This window comes from Canis aureus, chromosome 22, assembly GCF_053574225.1.
Source record: "Canis aureus isolate CA01 chromosome 22, VMU_Caureus_v.1.0, whole genome shotgun sequence".
Lineage (NCBI taxonomy): Eukaryota > Metazoa > Chordata > Mammalia > Carnivora > Canidae > Canis > Canis aureus.
In genome coordinates, this window is record NC_135632.1 from 42772143 (window position 1) to 42799328 (window position 27186).

The following is a 27186-nucleotide window of genomic DNA, read 5'->3' on the forward strand; positions in this document are numbered from 1 at the left end:
AGGAGGAGGCCAAGCCAAAGAGGAAGGTGATAGGTTCTCCTGCTTACCTGGGTGGACACCTCCCAAGGCCTCTCCCTCAATGGGTATCCAGGGATCCAGGCCCCATGGTGCTTCCCCGCGCTCCAGCTGGAATATCAGATCTGGTTTGGGGAATGGAAATGCTGCTGAAGAAGAAAGAAAAGGAACAAGAAGCTGAACAGGGTCCCTGCTGACACCTGTCCATCCACCATCTGCTTTGCCAGGTGACTAAGCATCCTGAGACACGAAGTGAGCTCAGTGTGGAGAGAATCTGGGGATCTAAGGAAGGCACAAATTGTTTTGCTGGAGAGGAAGCGTACTCTAGCTCTATAAGAGAAGACAGAAAGCTCCTGCTGTAGTTAGAGGTGTGCCCAGGGGTCCTAGGAGCCTCTCACACAGGGGAAATGGGGCCCAGGACTTCAGGGTACTACAAGAGTGGAGGGGCAAACGTGGGGCCACCAGGAACCCACTCAGCTGTCTGTGCCGAGCTAAAACCCCTCTCAGGAGAGTCCCCACCAGGAAGAAGTGAAGAGGCAAGTCCTTCTGAAAACCAAAGTGAGGCTAGATCTTTCTCCATTAGCTGCACCAGAAATGGGGGATTAGGGAGCTCGCCTCATGGCACATCAGTCCTAGGGGTACAGGAGATCCCAGATCCACCAAGGAGGAAGCCAGCAGCCCCTGGGCAGAGCTAGTTCAGGGACAAGGAAGGACTTACCCAAGGAAGTTATGTTTGCATAATTCTCCAGCATCACCTCCCGGTACAAGGCCCTCTGCATGGGGTCCAGGCTGGTCCACTGACTCTGGGGGAAGTACACGGCCACATCCTCAAAGGTCACTGGCCCCTGGAACAACAGGCTCCTGCTCAAGCCCCATGTAAGCACTGAGGAGGGACCTGAACTCCAGGGAAGAGCTGACTCTACTGGAGTCCATGGCTCGGAGCCCCATGGGAGGCTTATACTGGAGAGCCACAAACGTACCCTAGGTGAGGACAGCCCTCAGCACATTTTCCATGTGCATACCTCTGGAGCCCACCTGCCTGATGGTCACATCACCCCCATGTCTGGTTCCGTGAGCTGGGTTGATCTTTCTAGAATGTTCTCTAAAATGACCATAGCAGGTATCTGTCTTTTACCCTGACTCCATCTACTGGGTTTCTCTCTGGTCTTTTTCTTCCATGTCTTTTTATAGACAGAGGAACAATTCCATGGGCACAGAGTTCCCTTCACCCTGGATGGTTCTCCCTCTTTCTGCCATCTTGCCTTATCAGATTTAATCAGAGGATGTGGTCTGATTAAGGTCTTATCAGAGAGTTGGTTGTCCCTTGAAGGCAATGTGCAGTGACACCTCCTCCCCTAACACCTGACTCCAGGAACAGGATGGCAGTCTCCATCCTTGAGCATGGACTTGCTCCCTGATCATCTAAGCTCCATCCAACCTGCCCTCTGCGCCAAGTGTGTCTCACTGCCTCCCGATGGGGCCATTTCCACATTCTCAGGAGAGAAGGAAACCATCCCTTGTCCTATGCCAACTACTTTTACATCAATTCACTCAATCATCAGAACACACATGTGAAGTAAGAATTATTATTCTCTATTATAGATGATGGGAATTAGTGATGTTAAGCACCTTGAAATAGACAAGAAGGAGTCTTCTTTATCTGAGTATTTATTTTAAGGTTGTATAAGGAAGCAAACATTTCAAAATGAACTGACCACTTATATAAATGAGGGGCACTATGCCGTCTCTCCTTGTCTTACACTATACTCTACACCTCAGTCTGTTAACAAACTGCCTAGTGTCTTGCTGGATGGAAGAAACAGAACTACAGAAGAACTGCAGGATTGCAGCCATCATGATAAAGAACTGGTACAGACAAGAATCATCAATGGATGCTAAATCTAGGAGATTTTGGTGAGGAGCAGGATACTTGCATGATCTTAAATGTCTCCCCATAGATTTCTGAATAGTTGCAAAGGAAAGATAATAACCAGACACTGAAGAAATCAGGTATCACCTTGACCAGGAAGTTTAAATGTGCCTAGTATGAGGAACTGAATTTCTTACTTTAATTAATTTTAATTCTAAACAGGCACATATAGCTAGTGGCTTCCTTACTAGACAGTGCATAATAAATAGTTCACTGACCCCAAATGTTAACCAAACTTCTCTTTACTTCCTTCAGAGCCAACAGCTGGGAACATGGACTTGACCTGCCTTCCTCATATCATGGCTTTCTACCCCTCCACACCTCTGAGACACCCCTCTAATCGGTGCATTCCTTGTTCCTTGTTTCCTACAACATTCAGCTTCTCAACAACTTGTTTCATCTCTGATCACTCCACTTTTGTCCTTTGCTAGCACTTAGTCCCTCTCCATGATGTGAAACAGGGCTGTCGATTCCCCTATAGGGGATGTGGGTTTGGAGGCAGCATAGCACAGAGAAAAATAGCACAGGCTTTAGGGCTGTGCTTCTCTTTTTTTTTTTTAATTTTTTTTTAATTTTTTTTATTTATGATAGTCACAGAGAGAGAGAGAGAGAGAGAGAGGCAGAGACACAGGCAGAGGGAGAAGCAGGCTCCATGCACTGGGAGCCTGATGTGGGATTCGATCCCGGGTCTCCAGGATCGCGCCCTGGGCCAAAGACAGGCGCCAAACCGCTGCGCCACCCAGGGATCCCGGGCTGTGCTTCTCAACGGGAAAATGCTCACAAGGAGACATATGGCACTCACTGTCTGGGACTGGGTTTTTTTTTTTTTTTTAGATTTATTTATAATAATTATTTGAGAGAGAGTGTACACAAGTGGGAGGGAGGGGCAGAGGGAGAGGGCGACTCTTTACTGAGTACAGGGCCCAATGTGGGGCTCGATCCCAGGACCCCAAGATCATGACCTGCGCTGAAGGCAGAGGATGTGATTAAGCCTAACTGATTAAGCCACTCAGGCGCGCCTGGAGACGTTTTTAGTTGTTACAACCATCAGATGGTGGGAGTGCTACTGGCATTTAGTAGGTAGAGGCCAGGGATGCTGCTAATCATCCTACAACAACACACAGGAGACCCTCCCCCCCCCAACAAAAAAATTATCTGGCCCAAAATGTCAATAACACTGAGGTTGACAAGCTCAGCTCTAGACTCAGAATCCCTAGGTTCAAATCCCATCTCTGATAACCACCATCTGTATGACCTTGGATGAGATATTCAAACTTTTTTGCCTCGGTTTCCCCACTTGGAAAACTGGGATAATAGGAGTGCCTATCTTACAAGGCTCTTATAAGGGTGGAATGAGTTGATACATGTAATGAACTAAAATATTGCCTGGCACATGGTGTTATATAAATCCCTGCACTTACAAGTACAAATGAGATTAGGGGAACATTTCTTATAGAGATTATAGATAATACAGTTGTCTAGGGGGGTTTGTATGCCTCAGTCAGGTAAGCGGCCAACTCTAGATTTTAGCCTAGGTCATGATCCCAGGGTGTGGGGATTGAGCCCCACGTCAGGCTCTATGCTCAGTGGGGAGACTACTTAAGGATTCTCTCTCTCCCCCTCTCCCTCTGTTCGCCTCCTACCCCCCTTCACGCTCTCTCTCTCTCTCTCTCCCTCATTCTCACTCAAATAAATACATCTTAAAAAAAAAAAAAGCACGACCATTGTCTAAACATATATGTGTATTTTTTTCCCTCCCTTTCTTTTTTAATAATCAAATTGTAATTTTACTTGGGGCTGCTCCCAGCTCTGGCAACTAAGTGAAGCCAATGAAACACAAGTACAAAAATTGTTGGGGACTCTCCGGGAAGGTTCCTGAAAGCGTGCAAACAGATGAGAGGTTAGGCTTTTTTGTCATCTCCATCTGGAATGCACACATGATAGCTGGAGATAAAGCAGCCACCTTGGACCGTGAAATGGCCCTGAACATGAGAGTCAGTGGTAAGATGGTGAAGCAGAAAAAGTGAAAGAGCCTGGTGTGTGATAACACTGGAACTGCTACAACATCCCTGGATTGCCTCTCCCCGACTTCTCTTGCATGGGAAAGAAGCCTCTATCTCCTTTAAGCCACTGTCACTTCAGGTCTCCTTATTGGAACCCAATCCTGAGTGACTACCATACCCCACATAAAGCACTAGGAGAGAAGAGATTGCCCCTACAGGTGTTTAAACATTTCCTGACTTGGAACTAATTTTGGCTTAAGTGCTGGAAGAGGGGTGGATGGTCCAGTGTCTACATACACATCATCCTTGAGTCTTGAACAGGGTTCCTAATTACAGGACACATCCATTACATGAGACACCAGGCTTCTCATTACAAGATCTAGAATGCTGGAGAAAAATTCAATGCAAGCATCCTCTAGTGCCAGGAAATTTTTGGAAGGACCACTGCTTCCAGTGCTGTATGAATTTGTGCCAACAAAGGGTTCAGGCTCTCACAGAGGTTAAGCTATCATCTTTGCAATGGGCTGGTGGCACTGGCATCAGCTCCAAACTCCGCGTTCCTCCAAGAATCTACCTCCCTCGTCAATCCACACCCTCCAAAGGCTCCCCAGTGCTGGCTTCATTGTACACTGACTTTGTGATCTACAGGGCAAGCTCCTCCTGTGGGAATGCCTTTTTAAACGCAGCATGTGGCCTTCCTCTGTATGGTGTGATGCAGACTAGCACTCCCCAAATTTTAACTTGCCCATTCACTCCCCAGATATCATACAAACATAGATTCTGATTCTGGAGATCTGTGTCGGGGCCTAAGATTCTGCCTTTTTAGCAAGCCCCTGGGTGATGCCGAAGCTGCTCATCTGTGAGCCATACTTTTATGGTCCCTAGTCTGCATGGATGTAGATCCTCACTTTCTTGGAGAGTTTCTTAGCTGGAGCTTCCCTCGTTTCCAAGCAACCCGATCCTCCCATTTACCTACTCGCCCTCATCACTTCCCCTAACATACAGGAGTATGCCATACTCAACTGATGGATGCAAAGCTAGGCACAAGACTGGCCAGGTCAGGCTACTACTCCTGTAGTGATGGATCAGATCTGTTCTGAATGTGGAAAGCTGGAAGAAAGCTCAGCTCACCTGGGGCCACACTGTCTGGAGCATGGCTGATGACCCCTGGCTTCATGCACTGCCCTCTCTGTTTGGAAAAGCAAGAACCTGCGGGGCTAAGAGAGAGAATGACAATGAGGCTGACCTTGCCTTGTTCCCCACCTCTTCCCCCTCCGTCTCCCTGCCTCTCTCCTTGGAAACGATATTCTTGGGGCACTGTGGATGCTCTCGGTGCACCGTCTCCGGTGGTTCATGGGGTGCCGCATCTGCTTCCTGCATCTATAAATTCTACAAATCTGGGGCAGCCCGGGTGGCGCAGCGGTTCAGCGCCGCCTGCGGCCCAGGGCGTGATCCTGGAGACCCGGGATCGAGTCCCGCGTCGGGCTCCCTGCATGGGGCCTGCTTCTCCCTCTGCCTGGGTCTCTGCCTCTCTCTCTCACGAATAAATAAATAGAACCTTTAAAAAATAAATAGATTCTACAAATCTGCCTGGTGAGGCTTAAAATTCCTCGAAAGAACGTCTGCGGAGCAAGAGTCAAGAAAATCCCTGGGCCACTACGAATGAATTAGTAAGTAGTAGTTTGTCCCGAACGGTTCTAGCAAAGGTGCAAAAACCCAAAGCGAGAATTTAGAGCAAAGCAGGATAACGGAGCCCCGGGACCGGCGGTGGGTGATCTGGCCCCAGGGCTCGGTGCAGCCCGCAGACGCGACGGGCACCGGAACGCTCCGCCCCCCCGCGCCGCCGGCCCCCACCCCGAGTACCGCGAGCTGGGGTCAGGCCAGCGCCGCGGGGCAGGAGGCCGAGGGCGCGTCCGCGGCTCCCGCCCGAGCTCCGGGACCCCGCGGGCCGGGCCGCCGCACGGGGGCGGGGGCGGGGGCGGGGCGGGCGCAGCCGAGGCGGAAGCGCTCCCCGGCCGCTCCCCGCCCGCTCCCCGGCCGCGCCGCTCTAGGAAGCCGGGAGGCCGCCTTCTCCATGGTGCCGAGCCAGGCGCGCCACCTGCTCCCGCCCTGCGCGGGGCGCCTGCCCCGGGACCCCGAGCCCGCCGCGCGCTGTGCGGCTCCAGGGGCGCCGGCAGGACCGTCACCGCCTCGCCATCCCCGGCCCCAGGCTCTGTCCAGCGGCACCTGAGGTCGCCAAGTGCCAGGTCTGGCTGTCCGGTTCGGCCCCCGGCTCCACCAGCTGGTCACGGTAGGCTCCGTGCGGTGACTGAAACTCTGTGCTTCCCTTTCTTAATTGGGAACGGCGGCAGTTTCGAACTCAAACTCAGCGCGGTCACGGGGTGACTCTGGATCTGCATCATAAAGAAGTGCGGACGCGTCGTTATTCCTGTGTGGTGGCCAGCTTCCCGTAACACGCTCCCCTATCTCTTTCTCCGGGCCCGGTACAATAACAGGGTAGCAGAGCTTCCTCCTGGCCAGACATTGTGCAGACACCTTTGAGCTGAAGTCCTGGGTATTAACTTGCCTGCTGTCTCTTTCTACTAGGCTAATCCACGAGAACCTAAAACTGTTCCAGGCTGATCTCATCCTCCTTTCCTCGCCCTCCTGTTCCACTTTCCAGGGTTGCCTTGCCCCTGTCCCCCCACAAACTGTAACCCAACCAGGTGAGTTGTTTCTTGGTGCGTTACAGGTAGAGACCACACCAGGTGGAGTTGTCAGACAAAGGAACCTTTTTTTTGCACTGAAGGAATCACTCCCAAGGCTGTGACTCGCACAGCAGAGGTGAGCGGGTTCTTTTTATTTTAGGCTAGAATGAATATTCAGAAAGGAGAGTTTTGTCATCACATGTAAAGGTGGGCATAAGGTTGCACAGGTGTACTTAGAAAACATGCCTATACATGCATCCTGTGTTATGTTAATAAAGCTTGTGCTTCTCTGGAGTGAGATTTTAATGAGGCAAAACACGCCATGATCTAGATAGATCACAGTGTGAGCCAGTGGTCCGAGCTGGAACTGGTTTAGGCCAGCTGGAGCTCTTCCTCTTGTTTGCCTCTAAAAGATAAAGTTAACATTCCTGCGAAGAAAGGGGCTCAGTGGAGGTCTTGCTGGTAACATTTTACCTCATTAACCCTGTGGAGCATGGTTTCAGCACCCCTCTCCATCCACCAACCAAATCATTCATGTGGGAGTCATAACTGATCCCTTGTTCTGCATCTCCTCTTACCTGGATTGTTGTAGCCGCCTCCTAACTGTCCTGTTAGGAACATCTTCTAACTGAATTGCTGTTCTTGCCCCACCCCCAGTCTGGCCCCATTGCTCCCTTCTTTCCTCAGGACAGCCAGGATGATCTAAAATATGAATCTGGTCATGACACGGTTCTGCTTTTTTGTTGGTGGTGGTTTGCTTTTTAAAACCCTTCAGAAGTACCTGATTTTTCAGATACTGTCCCAAAACCTTCAGATTCTAGAATGGCTGTCACTTGCAACAATACATTCTGTAGAAAACCCAAAAGACACCACAAAAAAATCCAAAATCTATATAAAGAACAAAATTACAGGATATAAAATCAACATACAAAAATCTGTTGCATTTCTATACACCAATCACGAAGCAGCAGAAAAAGAAATCAAGGAATCAATCCCATTTACAATTGCACCAAAAATAATAAGATACCTAGGAATAAACTTAATGAAAGAAATAAAAGATCTGTACTCTGAAAACTATGGAACACTTATGAAAGAAAGTAAAGAGGACAACAAAGAAATGGAAAAACATTCCATGCTCATGGATTGGAAGAACATTGTTAAAATTTCTATACTACTCAAAGCAATCTATACATTTAATGCAATCCTTATCAAAATACTACCAGCGTTTTTCACAGAGCTAGAACAACCTTTTTTTTTTTTTTTTTTTAAAGATTTACTTATTTATTCATGAGAGACACAGAGAGGTAGCCTCTACACAGGGAACCCGATGTGGGACTCGATCCCGGAACCCCAGGATCACCCCCTGGGCCAAAGGCAGGTGCTAAACCACTGAGCCACCTAGAACAAACAATCCTAAAGTGTATATGGAATCACAAAAGACCCTGGATAGCCAAAGCAATCCTGAAAAAGCAAAGCAAAGCAGGAGACATCATGATTCCAGACTTCAAAATAATTACAAAGCTGTAGTGACCAAGACAGTATGGTACTGACACAAAAACACACAGATCAATGGAACAAACAGAATAGAAAACCCAACTCTATGGTCAGCTAATCTTCGACAAAGCAGGAAAGAATATCCAATGGAAAAAAAAGTCTCTTCAACAAACGATCTTGGGAAAACTGGGCAGCAACATGCAGAAGAATGAAACTGGACCACTTTCTTATACCATACCCAAAAATAAATTCAAAATAGATGAAAGACCTACATGTGAGACAGGGAACCATCAAAATCCTAAAGGAGAACAGAGGCAGCAACCTCTTTGACATCGTCCATAGCAACTTTTTACTAGAACTTTACCAGAGGCAAGGGAAACCAAAACAATAGAACTATTGGGACTTCATTAAGATAAAAAGCCTCTGCACAGTGAAGGAAACAAACTAAAGGCAACCTACAAAAAGGGAGAAGATATTTGCAAATGACATATCTAATAAAGGGCTAGAATCCAAAATCTATATAAAGAACTTCTCAAACTCAACACCAAAAAAAACAAATAATCCAGTTAAGAAATGGGCAGGAGACATGAATAGACACTTTTCCAAAGAAGACATCCAGATGGCTAACAGACACATGAAAAGATGCTCAACATCACTCATCATCAGGGAAATACAAATCAAAATGACAATGAAGGACGCCTGGGTGGCTCAGTGGTTGAGCATCTGCCTTCGGCTCAGTGTGTGATCTGGAGTCCTGGAATCAAGTCCCACATCAGGCTTCCTGCAAAGAGCCTGCTTCTCCCTCTCTCTGCCTCTCTCTGTGTGTATCTCATGAATAAATAAAAATCTTAAAACTACAATGAGATGCCACCTCACTCCTGTCAGAATGACTAAAATTAACAACTCAGGAAACAACAGATGTTGGCAAGGATGTGGAGAAAGGGGAACTCTCTTGTACTGTTGGTGGGAATGCAAGCTGGTGCAGCCACTCTGGAAAATAGTATGGCGGTTTCTCAAAAAGTTAAAAATAGAACTACCCTCTAACCCAGCAATTGCACTACTGTTTACCCAAAGAATACAAAAATATATATTTGAAGGAGCACATGCACCCTATGTTTATAGCAGCATTAGCAACAATAGCCAAACTATGGAAAGAGCCCAAATGTCTATTGACTGATGAATGGATAAAGAAGACATGGCATATGTGTACAATGGAATATTACACAGCCATCAAAAAGAATGAACTCTTGCCATTTGCAATGATGTGCATGGAGCTAGAGTATATTATGCTAAGTGAAATAAGTCAGAGAAAGGCAAATACCATATAATTTCACATGTGTAGAATTTAAGAAACAGAACAGTTAAACATATGGGGAGGAGAGACAAAAAGAGAGGGAAGCAAGCCATGAGAGACTCTTAACAATGAAGAATAAACTGAGGGTTACAGAGGGAAGTGAGTGGAGAATGAGCTAGGTGGGTGATGGGTATTAAGGAGGGCACTTGTGATGAGCACTGGGTGTTGTATATAAGTGATAAATCACTGAATTCTACTCCTGAAACCGATATTGCACTGTACGTTAACTACCTTGAATTTTTAAAAAATTTGGAAAAAAAAGTAGAATAGCTGTCACTTGAACAAGATTTTCTGATGTCCTAGGTGATGGCCTTCCAGGGTCCCCATGCTTATCCTGGTAACAGTACTTACTACATGCTGACATCAGCTTTTTCAGTGTCATTCTTCCAAGTAGACTGTGAGCTCTTTTAGTAGGCACTCCCAAAATATTTACTAAATAAGTAAACTTGTTTCACCTTTTAGCTTCTTCTGAAAATAGGAATATTGTGAAAAGGAAATGAGACTTGTGTAAAGTGGCTGGAATAAAGACGTCAACAAATTCTTATTCCTGAACCCGCTTTTACTAAAAGCACTTAGTCCACAGTAAGATCAAATAAGGGCACTGGAGGCTGTTCTACAAAGTTCTAAAGGAAAGTCATTTTGAATTTAAAACTCTAAAGAGCTAGGCTATTACACAGACATAAGATGTAATGTTGTGATAATAAGAAATATTTATTTGGTCTTCTTCTCCAGTTCCTGGCATAGAATTCCTAAGAGCTTAATTTCTTGAGTGATAGGGATGATAGGAGCATCTTTTGTTATGACTTTCCTCTTTCTCCCCAGGTCCCAACACAGGAAGCTTCTAAACTTTGAACGTCTGAGGATAATAAGAGTGTCCTTTTGTATGAGAATGGAGACAGGTGGCTGGGGGTCCTAGGGAGCTTCGGGATGGGGACTGGTCACCAGAAGAACCAACCATGTGACTAGAACTTTCACCCCCACCCCCTGGAGCAGAGAGGGACTGGAGACTGAGTTAATCACCAGTGGTCAATGATTTAACCAATTATGCCTACATAATGAACCTCCATTAAAAAACACTAAAGGGTTGGGGGGTTCAGAGAGCTTCCAGGCTGGTGAACACATCAAGGTGCTGGGAGGGTGGCAAGCAGGAAAGGGGATGTGCACTGCTTTGCCCCTTCCCTCACACTTTACCCTATGCACTTCTTCCATTTTGATGCTCCGGAGTTGTATCCCTTATAATAAGCTGTTAATAGTATTTTCCTGAGTTCTGCAATCCATTCCAGTAAGTTATCCAACCTGAGGGAGGGAGTCATGGGAACTCCAATGTATAGCTGGGTAGTCAGAAGTGCAGGGGGCCTGGGACTTGGGATTGACATCTCAAGTGTGGCAGACTCCTTAAGCTGTGGGGTCCAACATTAACTCTGGGTAGTGCATGAATTAAATTGATTTTGCCTCAGTCAGTTAAGCCTCCAATTCTTGGTCTCAGCCCAGGTCTTGATCTCAGGGTTGTGAGTTCAAGCCCCATGCCTACTTAAAAAAAAAGAAAAAAGAAAAAAGAAAAAAAAAAAAGAAATTTGTAGGACATCCAGTTGGTGTCCAGAGAATTAGAAAATTGGTTGACATGGGAAAAAAAACCCTACACATTATCAGAAATGCTGTAATAAAAACCAGGTCATCTATATAAGGGCAAAATAAGAATGCTTTCAGAGAAGCAAGTATTCAGAAAGTTCATTACTCGTGAATGCTAACTGAAAGAAATACTAGAGGATGCAGTCTACGAAAATTTAAAAAAAAAAATTGTGAATCCAAGAGGAAGCTGTGGGACAGAAGCAGCAGTGGTAAACCAAGCAATTTTGTAAAGGATATTAAACTAAATACCTGTTACCTCTTTATGTATGTATATAGGCTTCACACTCAGCATGGAGCCCAGTGTGGGACTTGAACTCATGACCCTGAGATCTGGAGCTGAGATCAAGAATCGACCACTTAGGGACAGCTGAGTGGCTTAGTCAGTTAAGCATCTGCCTTTGGCTCAGGTCATGATCTCAGGGTCCTGGGATCAAGCCCCATGTTGGGCTCCAGGCAGTGGAGAGCCTGCTTCTCCCTCTCCCTCTGCCTGCCGCTCCCTCTGTTTGTGCTCTCTCAAGCTGTCAAATTAATTAATTAAATATTTTTTAAAAAAGAACCAGCCAGTTAACCAAGTGAGCCACCCAGTTGCCCCATATTGCCTCTTTAAATACTGTTCAGTGAGGATGGGCAAAAGATACAGATATTGGTTTAATTCTGTGGATGCACAAAATAACAGAAATAGAAGGTATGACTTCAAAACCAATTCAAGAAACAAGGGGTGGAAGTGTAGGGAAGGAGGAGGAATATACCAGAGGCCAGCAAGTGGAAAACAGAGATGACGGAAGTCCAAATACAGGGTAATGAAATGCAGCATACATAAACGGCTTGCACTGATGTATGGAGAGACTCAGATTAGATTAAAAAAACAGTTGTAATCTATTTACACATGACACATCCGAAGCAAAATAAAAATAACACAGTGACATTGAAAATGAAAGGGTAGAACAAGATCTATCAAATGATGACAAAATGAAAAAAATGAAAAAAATGAAACAAATGACAATATTAACGTCTGAAAAAAATGATTCAAGGAAGAAAGTATTAAAAGAGAGACACCTGTATTTGGAAAAAGCTAATCCACATGAAGATCTAATTACAACCCATCTTTATGTCTCTAACATCATTTCAATATATGTAAAGCAGAAACCTGATAGAAATCTAATTGACGAATCCATACTTATAAAGGGAGTTTTCACAACTCTCCCAAACTCAAATAGCCGAAAATATGTGATACAAAGAATTTAAATAATTTAAATAGCTATTTGAGTAACTATTCATAGGAGTGATATAACTAATCAGGATTAACTATTACTAGAATTGATACAGACTTCTATTCCTTAGCACACCAGTTACAGGATTTGATTGATTTTTATTTTTCACTTTTTTATGTTTTAAAGATTTTGTTTATTTATTCATGAGAGACACAGAGAGAGGCAGAGACATAGAGGGAGAAGCAGACTCCTCGCAGGGAGCCTGATACAGGACTCAATCCCAGGACCCTGGGATCATGCCCTGAGCCAAAGGCAGATGCTCAACTGCTGAGCCACCCAGGCGTCCCTGATTGATTGATTTTTAGATTTTATTTATTTAACAGAGAGAGCCAGAGAGCACAAGCTAGGGGAATGGCAGAGGCAGAGGAAGAAGCAGACTCTCCACTGAGCAGGAAGTACAATGGAGGGCTCGATCCTGAGACTCTGGGATTACAACCTGAGCTGAAGGCAGACATTTAACGGACTGAGCTACCCAGGCCCAGGATTTGTCTTATACAGAAGTATAAAATGAAGCCCTTTCCAAGAATGATCTTGAGGGCCTTGTAACATTCAGGTATCTGAGGTAAGACTTTGTGGTACTTGTGATGGATGGTAATCCTCAAGACATCTGTTTGTTTTTTTACGTTAAATTCAATTTGCCAACACAGTATAACACCTAATGCTTATTACATCACATGCCCTCCTTAATGCCCGTCACCCAGTCACCTCACCCTCCCACCAACCTCCCCTTCTGCAACCCTTTGTTTGTTTCCCGGAGTTAGGAGTCTCTCATGGTTTGTAAGACATCTATTTGAAAGGAGTGGCAAGAACATACATTTGAAAGAAGTTGCAGTGTTTATCCATTAAAAACATCTAAGGATCTATTGTTTTTCTGAGACTAACTTTACCTACTGAGGTAGAGTGCTATTTTATTAGAAGCTATTTTCATGATCATCTGCATAGAAAATCCATTAGGGGCACCTGGTAACTAGTCAGTAGAGCATGCAACTCTTGATCTCAGGGTCATGAATTTGAGTCCCACATTAGGCATGGAGATTACTTTTTAAAAAGTCAATAAACATCCAAGAAAACCAACCGAAAAAATCTATTAGAACTAGTAAGAAGGGTCAGCAATATGGACACATACAAAATTTCATAATCTTTTTTTAAAAAAAGATTTTATTTATTCATGAGAGACACAGTGAGAGAGAGAGAGAGAGAGAGAGAAAGAGAGAGAAACAGACACAGAGGGAGAAGCAGGCTCCATGCAGGGAGCCTGACCTGGGACTCCAACCCAGGTCTCCAGGATCACACCCTGGGCTGAAGGTGGCGCTAAACCGCTGAACCACCTGGGCTGCTCTCATAACCTTTTTATATCCATTAATGCCCAATTTAAAAAGGTTCTAGTTCAAAATTACTAGGAAAAACTGAAATATATGTAATTCTGAAAAGCATATAAGACCTGTGTAGTTGGAGATATATATATACCATGTTCCTGGATAGAAGTTAGTATTGCAAAGATGTGGCATGTCCCAATAGATCTATAAATTCAGTGCAATCCTAAAATCACAATAGGACTTAAATAACTCAACAAGCAAATTCTAAAATTTATCTGAAAGTTAAGGGCATCTGGGTGGCTCGTGGGTTGAGCTTCCAACTCTTGGTCTCTGCTCAGGTCATGATCTCAAGTGTCATGAGATCAAAGTCTGCAGCGACTCCATGCTCAGCAGAGAGTCTGCTTGAAAATTCTTTCCCTTTGCCCCTCACCCCACTTGAATGCAAGCTCTCCTACTCTCTTTAAAATGAATGGATACATCTTTTTTTAAAAAATAAAATTTATCTGAAAGCGAAAATGTATATGGTTACTAAAGGAAAAAGAATTTGAAATAACTCTAAAGAAGGACTTGCCTTAATGGCTAAACAGAATGTAAAGCTAGGGTAATTAGTAATATTGGTCCAGGAAAGCGCAAATTAAGGTAACATACTACTTTTCACATACTGGATTGGCAGAAATGTAAGATATCAGCAGTTCAAGATTGTCAGGCAGGAACGTCCTCATTCACTGCTGATTTAAGTCTAAATTGATAGAGCAAGTCTAAATTGGTAGAACCTACCATCTCCTAAATTGGTAGAACCTGCAAGGAGTGATTAAAAACATGCATTCAGGGGTGCCTGGATGGCTTAGTTGGTTGAGTATCTGCCTTCAGCTCAGGTCATGATCTCTAGGTCCTGGGATTGAGGCCCATATTTCATTCTCTCTGCTTGGTGGAGTCTGCTTCTCCTTCTCCCACTCCCCCTGCTCTCTCTGTCAAATAAATAAATGAAATCTTTTAAAAAACAAAACAAAACAAAACAAATCATGCATGCATTCTTAAACCCAGCAAGTGCACGGACTGGTAATGCGCCTCAAATAAAAAATGACATGTACCGAAGGAGGAACATGCAAGGATATTCACAAGTGTACTGTTTATGACAAGAAAATTGGCACCATTCTTAGTCTATCAATAGAGATCAAATAAACCTCCACAATGAACTTCAATAGGTAGCACCAACATTCACACTAGGAATTATTATGTAGAAGATAATTAGGTAGATCAATAGGGGCTGACTAGATAAGATCTCCAGATGTATTAAAAAGAAAAAGTTGCAGAATATACACAGTGTAAGATTTGTTTAAAACAAGCAAACTCTATCATGTCTATTTTAAATGCATGGAAAATGTCTGCAAGGACATACACAATGGTTTCCTTTGCAAGATAATGCAATTGTAGTAGAGATAATCAAGGGGCCCTTTAATCTCAATTCTAATATTTTTATTACAATGTAGATATATCCATAATTTACTCTGAATAAAAATAAATTCAGCTAGCTGAAGGACCTAGAGGTAACCTTAATAACTTTGGTACTAAAAGATAACCAACAGATGAGGGGTAAAGGGGTAAACATGTGAAGTTGAGAAAATGGAATTCAAGACAAATTCTTGTGGGGTGTCACATTTGGGAGATACTGATTACCTGGAAAATGGAGGCTGCCAAAGGGGCAGAGGCTCTCTGAAAAGCAAACTATCCAACAGCCCAATTTTGCCTAGAGGACCAGTTTACCTCAACATTAATTAAACCCAAAATAGAGAACCTAATGTGTGAAAAGAACTCTTAGGTTTGTGGGGGGAATATGGACCTTGTCCACACTATCTCATTTGATCCTTGCCACAATATTGTGTAAGGCAGGTTATCAGGGTCCCTATTCTTCAGAGAAGACTTACATGAAGTACAAGAATGAGCTGGGGCTGCATGACAGGATTGAAGTCTGAAGTTTCGGAGTCTGAAACCTATATTCTCTCATAATGCTGTCTCTCATAATGCTGTCTCCATAATGCTTACCTAATAAGGTAAGTGGATAAGTACGCAATCCTCTATAAACAGAGCGGATTATACACCTCTGTATTTTAATATTTCCAGATATCCTCTTCCAAACCCCCAATCCAATCCAGACAATGCTGCCAGATGGATTTTTCTGAGGATTACAACCTAAATAAAAAATCTTTATTATCTGGGTCCACCACCTATTGTACTTACCACTCTTTTTTAAGATTTTATTTATTTGAGAGTGAGTCCAAGTAGCAGTGGCAGAGGGAGAGGGAGGCAACCTCCTCAACAGAGAGCCCAACGCCGGGCTTCATCTCAGGACTCCAGGAGCACGACCTGAGCCAGAAGCAGAGTTAACCAGCTGAGCTACCCATACATTCTTCCCACTCCTTTACAAGTGCCTTATACCTCACTTTCCAGCAGGTCCCCTAGACTGGAATTTTCCAATTTCTGCTGTACCGTATTGTGCTACCGTGTAGGTGCAGTGTAAATGCTTCCACCCTGAAGCTTTCTCATCCTGAGTATAGACAGCACACAGATTGGAGGTAAAAGGACTTTCAAATCAATGACAATCTGACAGAAGCACTTTCCTCTCTATTCCATGAGCAATTTCAAATCTATATCCCTCTTCCTTTCTCGTGTTCTAACTCAAGAAATTCAGATACCACACTCTCAATTTTCTGACAGTGAAACTAAACACATCTAGCTTCTAAACCCACTTCTTTCCTCTTCAAAGGTTCTATCAATCCCTCCTCTAGGCCCCATTCTTTCTCAAAAACCTCTTTTCCTCTTATTAGCTGCTTTTCTAGAAGCATCCACACGTCCATCATTCCAATTTCATGAAATTGCAACCTCCAAACTCCCTCACTGCCTTTTTCCCCTCACTTTGACAAGCTCAACCAACATTCTGTGGCTTCCGTGGCCCCATTGGTTGCCCACCTCTAAACACTCCTTCCCAATCTTTCTGTTCATCTCTATCACTGGGCAATCTGGAGTGACTGCTCACATACCTGCAAACCTGTCTTTAAGAGCCATGTCACAACTATCACAGCTATTACTGTGAACCAGTCATGGGGCTGTCCATTCATAATTTAACTTCCCTACTCCATGAAGCACACCACCACACAGCCTATCAGGATTGAGGATAAGGAGCAAGCCTAAATCACACAGCATTTAGGTAGCAGAGGCAGGACCTAAATGCAGGTTGTCGGCATCCTTACCTACCAGGCTACAAGTCTGTGTGGTGGCTTCAAACTCATATCCCCAGAATAACCTTATTCCAATTCTTTTTCCTTCACAATGAGCCCGAAGTACAAACCAGAAACTTGGCATTATTTGGCTTACTTTCCTTCTAACCCAATCTGCCAAGGCCTACTAAATGGTGGTACTACTGCCTCTTGGTTTAGAACCATCAAAGTGAAAATACTGCCAAACTTGTACCACCTTGATCTTCCTATTATTTTTCTCTTAAGATTCAATCCAATAGGACCTAAATCTGAGGGATTACTCTGGAAATCCTCAATGGCTTGTTGCCATTGAGTTTTGTCCCCATTAATCTCAGTGAGGCTCGGAAGCCAACTTCTGAGAATAAAAATAAGTAAGAGAAACTTTATCATACCATAATGTATTGTGTACTTGTCTTGTTTTCTTATATATAGTACATTTTCTAAAGAAAAATTGCTAAACTCTTAAGCATCAAATGCTGCTGGGACTTTATTTATAGGAAATGTATTTGTACAAGGGGAAAAAGTTACGCGGTCTTTGAAATGATCTATTTCCCATGAACACACTAGCTATGACTTTGTGATGGTTTTATAAAATCTGGACAGACCGAGGCTAAAGAACCAATTCTCTAATGACAACATTAACAATCCCAACATTCTGCTTCAAAATCCTGACTCTAGCAACAGACTTTACGCCACAGATTAAGTGCACTTGCCAATGTGTCAAAAAGAACCTTTATTACTTATTTATAACAGCCTCTTATGTTTTTTATGCCTTCTTGCCAGATGCCTTCGGAGCAGGTGCTTTCTGGGCTGGAGCTTTCTGACCCTTCTGAGCCTTTGGAGGTGCTGCTTTCTGGCCTGCAGCTTTCGGGGCAGGAACCTTCTGGGCTGGAGCCTTCTTGCCCGCAGCAGCCACCTTTTTGGCTGGAACCTTTGCAGCAGGTGCTGCCGCCGCACCCTTAGCAGCAGGTGCTTTTTTAGGAGAAGCTTTCAGGAGAGCTGCTTTTTGTAGCTTCCTAACTTCAAGCTTGATTATTCTGTTCCTCTGAAAAAATTCAATATAAGTTATTTGTCATATATGCACATAAAAAACTATTTTGTCTAACCTATACGTACGGAATGCATATGTAAGAAAACAAACCTAAAACCCGTATGAATTCAACTTTGGTCGACACTAAGCTCAAGCAAGCAGAATTACTAGCCAAGTTTAGGGTTAGTTAGAATATAAAAATCCTGAAATAATTTAAAAACTTACCATTTTCTTTGCCTTCATGACTTTGTAACGATCAAAGTCTGTCATCTTGGCTTTCTGTCAAAAATAAAGCACATAATCACTCACATGACCTATCACCTTCCCCCAAAAGAAAAGGTCACAATTCAAATGATCCTAAACCATTACCCTTTCTCTGGCTTCAATCTTCTTGGCCCATCTTGTAGCTGCCCATTTTGTATTGATATCAGCCTTCTGCCAGGCTTGCCGGACATACTTCTGGCGAGCACTAGGAAAGAGCCAAGACCAGAATAAGGAACCAGCTTTGAAGCCACACAAGGACAGCTTTGAGCCCTCTGAAAGCATAGTTTATGCCCCCTTAATTTAAAAAGCATAAGCCAAAAGCACGCTTCACATTCATTGTACTTCCAGCTCTTGGTGACTCCATACACCACATACCACTTAGCACATTACGTCTTTTACTTACTTGAATGTTGTTCACTAAACCAGGATTTCTTATAATCCAAAGCGCATGATTTTATGTATTTTAAATTTTTCAGTTTTGTTTTTATTTACTTTTAAAGTAAGCTCTAGTTCCAATATGGAGCTTGAACTCATAACCCCAAAGTTAAGTCACGTGCTCTTCAGAGCCAGCCAGGCACCCCTCAAACAAGCCATTGTAATTAAAAAAAAAAAAAACAAAAGCAAATCAGCTTATTTTCTGTATTTAAAAATCACCTCTGATCTTGTATATAACATCACTCTATGGAGATTATAGAAAGCAATTTCCTTTTCATAAAGAATGAGGTAAAGCGGGTACCTGGGTGGCTTGATTAGTTGAGCATCTGCCTACCGCTCAGGTCGTGGTCCTGAGGTCCTGGGATGGAGCCCCACATTGGGCTACCTGCACAGCGGGGAGCCTGCTTCTCCCTCTCCCTCTGCCCCTCCCCACTGCTTGTGCCCTCTCAAAATCTTAAAAAGGGACACATGGGTGGCTCAGCAGTCTGCCTGGAATCGAGTCCTGCATCAGGCTCCCTGTGGAGCAGTCCCACAGGGAGCCTGCTTTTCCTTCTGCCTCTCTGTGTCTCTCATGAATAAATAAATAAAATCTTAGAAAATTAAAAAAAAAAAAAAAAAAGAATGAGGTAAAGCTAATCCTTGGGCCTTCTGTACAATACTGCTTAAAGGAATGTGGCTAAACACCACAAAGTCTAACCATTTTGAAGTTTCCTTCAAATATTTCAAGTACCAAAGCCTGCATGCTTAAAAAGATGTACCAGTACACTTTACAGCATGTTCCACTGCAACTGCCATTGTAGTTGAAATAGCCAAAGTGTAACCACCAGTATTTTAATTTCCATAACCTCTATCATGTCAAGAAAAAAATCACTACTGACTTCAATTCCCTAAGCAGCTAGTAAGAGAACCTCTTTAGTACCTGTCAAAATGAGATGACGTACTTTAAACACTTATTAACTGACACACACTAAAAGCTCAACTAATGATAGCTGCTATTCTAAGAAAAAGTATTTAGTATTTTTGTTTTGAAGCTAACGGTGACTAAGGTGACTAAAATATGTCTGGGAGACCAGAATTCCAGAGAGGTCTTTGTTGTGTAAATCCTGAAAGGGGGCAAGAGAAAGAGGGTGGTAAATCTGGAAAATTAAAGCCAGAGAAGGCAGAGTGGAATAATCACAGAACATTTAAAAAATTTTAAAAATGGCCACCCACTTCTATAACGAAAATCCTTCTTCTGTACTACATTCTCAAGAAACAAGACAGCAAAAACATTTTCTCAATTAAACTAAGCAAATTTTTATCAGTACAAAGCTGGGGGAGGGGTGTTGAGTGGTGGATAGTTACCTGTGAGGGAACTTGAGGATGAAGTCAGTCAGCTGCATGCACTTGAATGGCATCGCCTGTCTCCTCACCTGAGTGCAGGGTCCATCAACCAAAGCCTAGAACACGTAAGATAAAAAAATTTCAGTGCAGAACGTAACAGCACCCCAAGCAGATCTATATATTTGTCCTTTTAGAACCACCAAATCTCTATTTAATCTAAATGTTTTGAAGAAAGATAAACCTATTATCCGTAGTAGTAAGTGTAACTTACTGGGCAATTTTTAAGTCTTTGATCCTTATGCTTCTAACAATCAACATCATGTTCATTCACGGTCTTTGGTTGACCTCTTAGTTTGCGGTTCTCAAACACCAACAAGAGCACACAAGGGCACAGGAAGCTGCGTGCCTGACTTTGTTCTAACTCCCTGAAACCTCACCAGTGTTTCCACCCATAACTGGCTAATCGGTCTGGCTAGCCTAAGTGGCAGAGAGAACACGGAAACTCAGCGATGCTGGCCAACTCCAGTCTGTGCTCGAAATCCCCACTTCGCACCAACTGTCTCCTTAAAGGTAAAATAAAACTACCGCAACACTCCCGCCCTTAGAGGGCCGTTGGGAAGACGACCATTACCATTACGATACTGCCCTATCGGTCATGGATTGGCGTGGGAGACTGACACTTTTCCTTACACTTACCCTGTTCTGATCAATAACATCTACAATCGCGACCAGTTTCCCGGCATGAGGCCCAAAGGAGACGTAGGCCACCCGGCCAACCTCCACGAAACGCCTGAACACCTAAAATCGAGGGCGAGAGAGACAACGAGACTCATTAGTTGATAAGGCTCTGCAACTCAAAGGCTGCGTAACTAAGCACAGCGAGAAAGAACGTTAGGGAACACGCCCAAATGCCACGGACGATCTGATGGACGCAGGAAATACGCAGAGACGGCAGCGGCAAAAACAGGGTTGCCGCCGGCCTCCAGGGCTACGGGCTCTCCAACGCCCCAGACTGGCCGGGCCGCGCGGCGCACGCGAGGCCCCAGGCGCACCCGGCCTGCACGGCCCTCCACGCGCTCGGCGGCCGCGCGCCCCGGAAGCTCCTCAGCTCAGTGCTCCGCCCGCCCAGGGACCCTCTCCATTCGCCACCTAAGACCCGATGGGCGTCATTCCAGGCCCTCGTTTCCCCCTCCCAGGCTGAGGTGGAGCGGCATGGCCTCCAGCCCAGGAGCCCGGCACAGCGACACTCACCATGTTGGCGGCGTTCGGCGAGAAGGAAGAAGGCCCGCCCGCCCGTGCGCATGTGTGGACGGCCGCCCCGCCCCCGCGCCTGACGAGCCGCCGACGTCAGCGCCGATTGGCTGGGGTCGTACGTGCGTACGTGCACGCATGCTCGCTGGGAAAACTCGGCGGAGTCGGTCGGCAGCGGCATCGCAGGGGCTGGCAGGGAGCTTAGCTCCGGGGGTACCGCCTGGCTGGGGAGGGGCCTGCCGCCTCTTAGGACTTCAGGGTGAAGAGGAGCGCACGGCTGTGCCTTTCGATGTAACTCTGCCCGCATTGTTTTACTTCTTGTAACATTCTTCCACTTTTCCTTCCCTTTCTCCTAAGTATTTCAGATTTTTGCTTAAATGTTGTTACGGCTTAGTACTAGAATTTTTTTTCTCTCCCTAAGTAATCCCAGCAATTCTGTTACCATTTTATTTTAAAGTAATTTAGACTTAACAGAAAAGTTGCAAAACTAGCACAAAGAATTCCAATAAGCGCTTCTTTTAAATTACCCAAATAATCTTACATTATTGAGAGTCTTTTTTTTTTTTTTTTTTTTTTTTGAAGATTTTATTTATTCATGAGAGACAGAGACCCAGGCAGAGGGAGAAGCAGGCTCCATGCAGGGAGCCTGACGTGGGACTCCCGGGACTGCAGGATCAGGCCCTGGGCTGCCCGAGAGAGACAGTCTTGAGCGGGCTCCACACCCAGTGCAGAGCTGGAGTTAGGGCTTGATCTCATGACCTGAGCGGAAATCAAGAGTCTGATGCTTCACTGACTAAGCCACCAAGGCAACTCTCCCCAAATGTTAACATTTCTGTTTGCTTTATCTTTCTATCATTTTTTTTCTGAGTCCTTTTAGAGAATGTTATATATGATGTTCCTTTATCTCTTAACAGCACTTAAATGTGCTATTTACTAAAAAAAAAAAGAAAAAAAAAAGACATCATCTTACATATCAGTACAATGAACAAAATCAGGAAAACTATACCAATGTAATCTATCATTTATTTGGTAGTTTTATTCACGTGTTATCAGTTGTCCCACTTATGTCCTTTAGTGCAAATAAATAAAGTTTTGTTTCCTGGTTCGTGATGGAATGGAGGATTACAAATTGGAAGCTGTCATGTCTAGCCTTAAAATCTAGAATAGTTTTTACATCTTTCTCTTTCATAATACTGATATCTTAAAATACAGGCTAGTTGGTTTGTAGACTATCTCTTAATATGGACTTAAAGTTTCTCCGGTGATCAGATTCAGATTATGCACTTTTAGTAGAAATGCTGTGCCTTTGATGCAAAACATAAGACTACAAGCTTAGGCTATCTCTTTGCCATCATCATCACCAGGTTAAGGTGATCATTGTACTGGCAATTCCCAAAAGTCTTTCAGTCCTTTCGTCTAAGCTCTGTGTCAGTATTTCCCAGGACTGTTCCATCAGCCTCCTAAATGATCTACTTTCTCCATTGCTTCCCTTAATCTATTCTCTACTCATCAGAGGGATCTTGTAAAAACATAAGTCAGATAACATCACTTCATTGTTAAAACACTTCAATGGTTCTCTACAGTACTTACAATAAAATCTAAACTTCTTACTGTAGCCTACATAGGCCCTGCATCATATGCTCCTACATTCAAACACACCTGAGCCATCTCTCCTTTCCCATCTTCATTGTGCCTCGACTACATTGGTCTTGAACAGGACAAGTCCTCTCCTGGTCTATGAGTTTTTCACAGGGTGACTCTTCTGCCAGGAATGCTCTTCCCTCTGTTCATACTCCTTGTATAGCAGTACCAACCATGTCTTGTATATTTTTCTAGAGATCTCTTCTGAAAAACTTACCACCTAAAAAAATAATAATAATAAAAATATTAGTCCCCTTCCTCTTTTTCTAGCTCAATTTTTAAATTTCCTCAGAGTTGTTATCATAATTGCAATTGTTTGACTTATTTTTCTGTCCATAGAGATTATAGTTTTATACCAGTTGGAATAAGTTCCATGAGGGCAGGACCTTGGCCATTTTTTTGTTGTTTCTTTTCTTTTCTTTTTTAATTTTATTTGACAGAGAGCACACACAAGCAGGGGGCAGTGGCAGCAGAGGGAGAGGAAGAAGCAGGCTCCTTGCAGGACTTGATCCCAGGCCCTGGCCAAAGGCAGACACATAACCAACGGAGTCACCCAGGTGCCCCATTTTTTTTTTTTTCCGTATAGTAGGCTCAATGAATGGGTAGTGAATGAATTGGTTTTTAAGCCTTGGGATCTTGCTTTATAATTTACAAAGCAAAAGGCATGAATAAGAAAGTTCATAGCAGCACTTTTTGGGTAATAGCCCCAAACTGGAAACTACTCAAAGGCCATAAATACGTGAATAGATAAAAGCTGTTAGCAATGGAGTCAACAGTAACTATAAGGAACAATACACATAACACTGAGTAAAATAAGCCACATACAAAGAGTATATGTTGTGTGATTTAATTTATATAAAATTCATAACGGGCGATCTATGGTAGTTAGGAATAATGATCATGTTTAACCTTGGTACAGGTAGCAGTGGCTGGGGTGGAAGAGGGGCTTCTGAGCTCTTGGTGACGTTTGTTCATCTAGGTGTTGGTTACACCAGTGTTCAGCCTCCGAATGTTCATTTTACCCCGTATTCTACAGGATAAAGTCCACACTCCCTAGCCTGGCATTCAAAGTTCCCCACAATCTCACCCCAGCACCTTCCTCGCATTTTCCTCCTGCCACTTCTGCGTCCTTCACCCCTAATCTCTTCGCAGCTCTTCGTGCAGTTGTGCCCCCTCTTCCTAGAATATGATCCCACTCGCCCTGAAGAACGACAGCACGTCCTTGAAGAAGCATCTAAAGATCCCACCCCAACCAACTCCCAAGCGGTTTTGAGACTTCTTCGAAGCTCCATTGGAATGGGTACGTAAATCCAACTAAGCCTCATGTGCCTCCGGAGGTCGCGGGCGTCCAGGAACGAGCAGGACCATCATTAACAGCTACACACTTCGGGGGCCAGACCACCGGACCCAGCGAGCGAGCGGCGCGGGGTGGCTGGACACGCCCCTTCCCGGCCGCCCAACGGCCTCATCCAATCACCGGGAGGAAGGGCAGCTCCGGACCGCGCCAGGATCCAAGATGGCGTCCGGGGCACGCTGCGTGGTGGGCTCGGCTCCTCCCCGCGGAGTCACGCCCCGGCCGGACGTCGCCCCGGCTCGTCCAATCCCCGGGAGGGAGGGCGGGCCGAGGCCGGCGCGGGTGGACCTTGGGGCGGCGCGCTGGCGCTCGCTCTCAGGCTGGGTTCCTTCGTTGAGCCTTCCCGTGGGCTCCTCGGAAGCTGTGTCCTGCTGAAGCCGCGCCGTCTTGCGCTTGCTTATGGCAAGAGATGGATGTGAGGGGCTGGGCGGGCGCCCGCGTGGGGTTTCTGCGAGGGAGCACCGAGCAGAGGGGTCGCGCTGGTCCCGGGTCCTCACCTGGGGACGCGGGGGACGACAGCAGCAGCCCACTTCCCCCTGGGGTCCCGGCAGGTGTCGCCGTGTCCAGGACTGTCCGCCTGTAACCAGGAGTACCTGCCAGCTTCAGCTGAGGCAGGCGTCTCGTTTGTTTCTGTCAGTCAGGAGGGTGGAAGTGTGGGTTCAGCAGGCAGAATGTTTGTGGGGGGCCCAAAACAGAAATCTAAGCCTGTTCGAGAAGTGCACAGAAACCTACCCAGAACCCTGACTTCTTTCTTGTTCCTGTAACCTCTTTGGGATGTGAACACATCACAGTTATCACCAAACTGGCATGGTAGTCATATGTATGCCTACTTGGCATGATATATTTAGGAGTGAAAAGAAGTGTATGGTACATCTGTTTTCAGGATTTTCGTCTTAGGAAACCCAAAGCAGAGAAAGACAGAGTCACAGCTGTTTCAACCTAAAACCATCAGGAATAAACCTGTAGTCCTGCAAAATCAGGTGTGTTGATTCATTGTAATGAGGGAGACTGCACACCAGAGACACCATGAGGCTTTTAACCAAAAGAAGGAAAAGAGAGTTACAGAATTGTGGGCAGGTGTAAAGTTTAAATGAAATTTAAATGAAATACTGTTTTGATAGGCTCAGTGCAAAGCAGGACTGTTTAAAGGGGTCAACATTAGTCCTAGACAGCAAAATGGACCCATGGTCCTGTTTCTTTGAGAACTTTGTGTAGAAACCACTTTTCTGAAGCTTCTTATCTGAGTGGTAAGTTGAAACGGTTTCATTTTTACTGATAAAATTCCAAGCACCAGCGTTTCAGAGAGTCTTTGATTTTAGAGAACAAAGTTTCTTAGTAAGAAAGCAATAGTCTTCAAAGCCTCGAAGAAAGTTATTATGACACTATAGATGTAGTATTCATTGGAAGAAATAGTGTTTCTTTTTAACTTTATAGCTGTGTTTATTTGTATCTCTTTTGTCTGCCTGAAGGAAGAGCTATGAAGATTTTACTCTCTTAGAGGTAATTTTTTTACACCACAGAAATGCTGATAATACATATAGAAGGAAAGAACTCTGAAGGTTTTATCAATGGGGAAGTTTTAGATCTTCTATGTTGTAAAGCAGGAGATAAAGTCACAAATCACAGGTAATGACATATTCTGGTATGAGAAAGGTACCCACAATGTGGAAGACATTTGGCTATTAAATCATGGGGACCTGAGTAAGAGAAAAGGAAGGCTTTGTTTTGTTTTTATTTATTCATTCATGAGAGATAGAGAGAGAGAGAGAGGCAGAGACATAGAGGGAGAAGCAGGCTCCTTGCAAGGAGCCCGCTGCGGAACTTGATCCCCAGAGCCAGGATTAAACCCTGAGCCAAAGGCAGAAGCTCAACCACTGAGCCACTCAGGCATCCCAGAAAATGAGGGTTTTTAACCATCTCATTGGTTGCTCACTTCCAGCTTCCAGAGATGATGGACTCTAGAATGGGTCAGGACTCTTGGGATATAGCACCCAGCTCCTTCAGCAGTATGAATTTGTCCAATACTCCAAATTCCTGGATGGGGTATTTTGTGGTCTGTTTTTTGTGTCTAGCAACCAAAGAGTCAGTGTTGGGTTCTGTGCTTTTCAAAGATTGGTCCTGGGGCAACTGGGTGGCTCAGCATGGTAAGCGTCTACCTTCAGTCAGGTCATGATCCCAGGGTCTTGGGATGGAGTCAGGCATCAGGCTCCCTGCTCATTAAGGAATGTGCTTCTCCCTCTGCTGCTCCCCCTGCTGCTCTCTCTTTCTCTGTCTCCCTCTCTCTCAAATAAATAAATAAAATCTTTAAAAAAAAAAAGAAATATTGGTCCAGTGTCAAGAAAATGCTTGGGAAATATAGCAGCTCTATGGGATGTGGTAAGGCCACAGCAAAGGTGAGGCTTCTGTTGCTTTTTGAGTGTAAGAAGCTGTTGATAGAAAGAAGTTGTCATGCCCTAAAATAGACCATTAAACTCCTTATACTCTGTGGAAGACAGAATATTCTATTGCATGGAAAGCTCACTGACACTAAGATTATATATACTTTCTCACATTATAATATGGAACAGGAGCCCACTGTTAGAAGAAAATGTTAGCTATGTACTCTGGAAACAGTTGAACAATTGCAAAATTCACTGGTCAAGCTAATAGGCCCCTAAATTCAGAACAAGCTCCAGGAACATGTAAAAGCAGATACATTCTTCAGTGTAATTTTAGATAGGAGCACTGGTATCTCTTCCAATGGAAATCTCCCCCTCTTTGTGTGCTGTTTTCACCAGAGGGCAGAAGGTAAGGTGGAACTTTGTTAAGATCTGTTTGATTTGTAAAGGCTGCTGACATGACTGAGAGTCTCTTGCAGAGAATATAGCAGTCTAAGGTTTACCAGAGGAGCACCTGTGGGGTTTCATTTATCCGTCAATGGTCAGCTGGCAAGGAT

The 27186-nt window shown here is 44.4% G+C and overlaps 3 protein-coding genes and 1 long non-coding RNA gene across 11 annotated transcripts in view; 2 read left to right on the forward strand and 2 right to left on the reverse strand.

The window, feature by feature from the left end:
• The window catches only part of ZNF619 (zinc finger protein 619), a 20341-nt gene extending 14036 nt beyond the window's left edge, over positions 1-6305 (reverse strand). For 2 of the 7 annotated variants that reach the window (XM_077865664.1, XM_077865657.1), the window contains exons 1-4: positions 5812-5916; positions 5080-5165; positions 734-860; positions 48-164 (exon numbers count right to left, since the gene is read on the reverse strand). In XM_077865664.1, coding sequence (XP_077721790.1) covers positions 48-164; positions 734-860; positions 5080-5103 — 268 coding nt within the window. In that variant the 5' untranslated portion in view covers positions 5104-5165; positions 5812-5916. Of the gene's footprint in view, positions 1-47; positions 165-733; positions 861-5079; positions 5166-5811; positions 5917-6174 lie in introns of those variants that run through there. The other 5 variants (XM_077865658.1, XM_077865659.1, XM_077865661.1 and 2 more) reach the window with 5 other exon arrangements.
• LOC144294098 (uncharacterized) lies at positions 6076-18867 on the forward strand. The gene is made up of 3 exons (XR_013361498.1): positions 6076-6502; positions 6680-6771; positions 10306-18867. It is a non-coding gene; the product is annotated as an uncharacterized LOC144294098 (long non-coding RNA).
• RPL14 (ribosomal protein L14) lies at positions 17670-21391 on the reverse strand. The gene is made up of 6 exons (XM_077865676.1): positions 21257-21391; positions 20702-20803; positions 20027-20121; positions 18353-18452; positions 18209-18262; positions 17670-17998 (listed from the first exon to the last, which is right to left on the reverse strand). The coding sequence occupies exons 1-6, from the start codon at positions 21257-21259 to the stop codon at positions 17720-17722; spliced, it is 633 nt and encodes a 210-aa protein (XP_077721802.1). The 5' UTR covers positions 21260-21391; the 3' UTR covers positions 17670-17719.
• LOC144294096 (uncharacterized) lies at positions 21074-26568 on the forward strand. Of its 2 annotated transcripts, XR_013361494.1 has the most exons (3): positions 21138-21547; positions 23338-23454; positions 24050-26568. XR_013361494.1 is itself a non-coding variant. In XM_077865677.1 (2 exons), exons 1-2 carry the CDS (start codon positions 21218-21220, stop codon positions 24203-24205), a joined length of 486 nt encoding a protein of 161 aa, XP_077721803.1. In that variant the 5' UTR covers positions 21074-21217; the 3' UTR covers positions 24206-26568. The 2 variants fall into 2 exon arrangements, 1 of the variants encoding a protein (XP_077721803.1); XM_077865677.1 differs by lacking the exon at positions 23338-23454 and having other exon boundaries at positions 21074-21547.
• Positions 26569-27186: the final 618 nt, after the last annotated feature.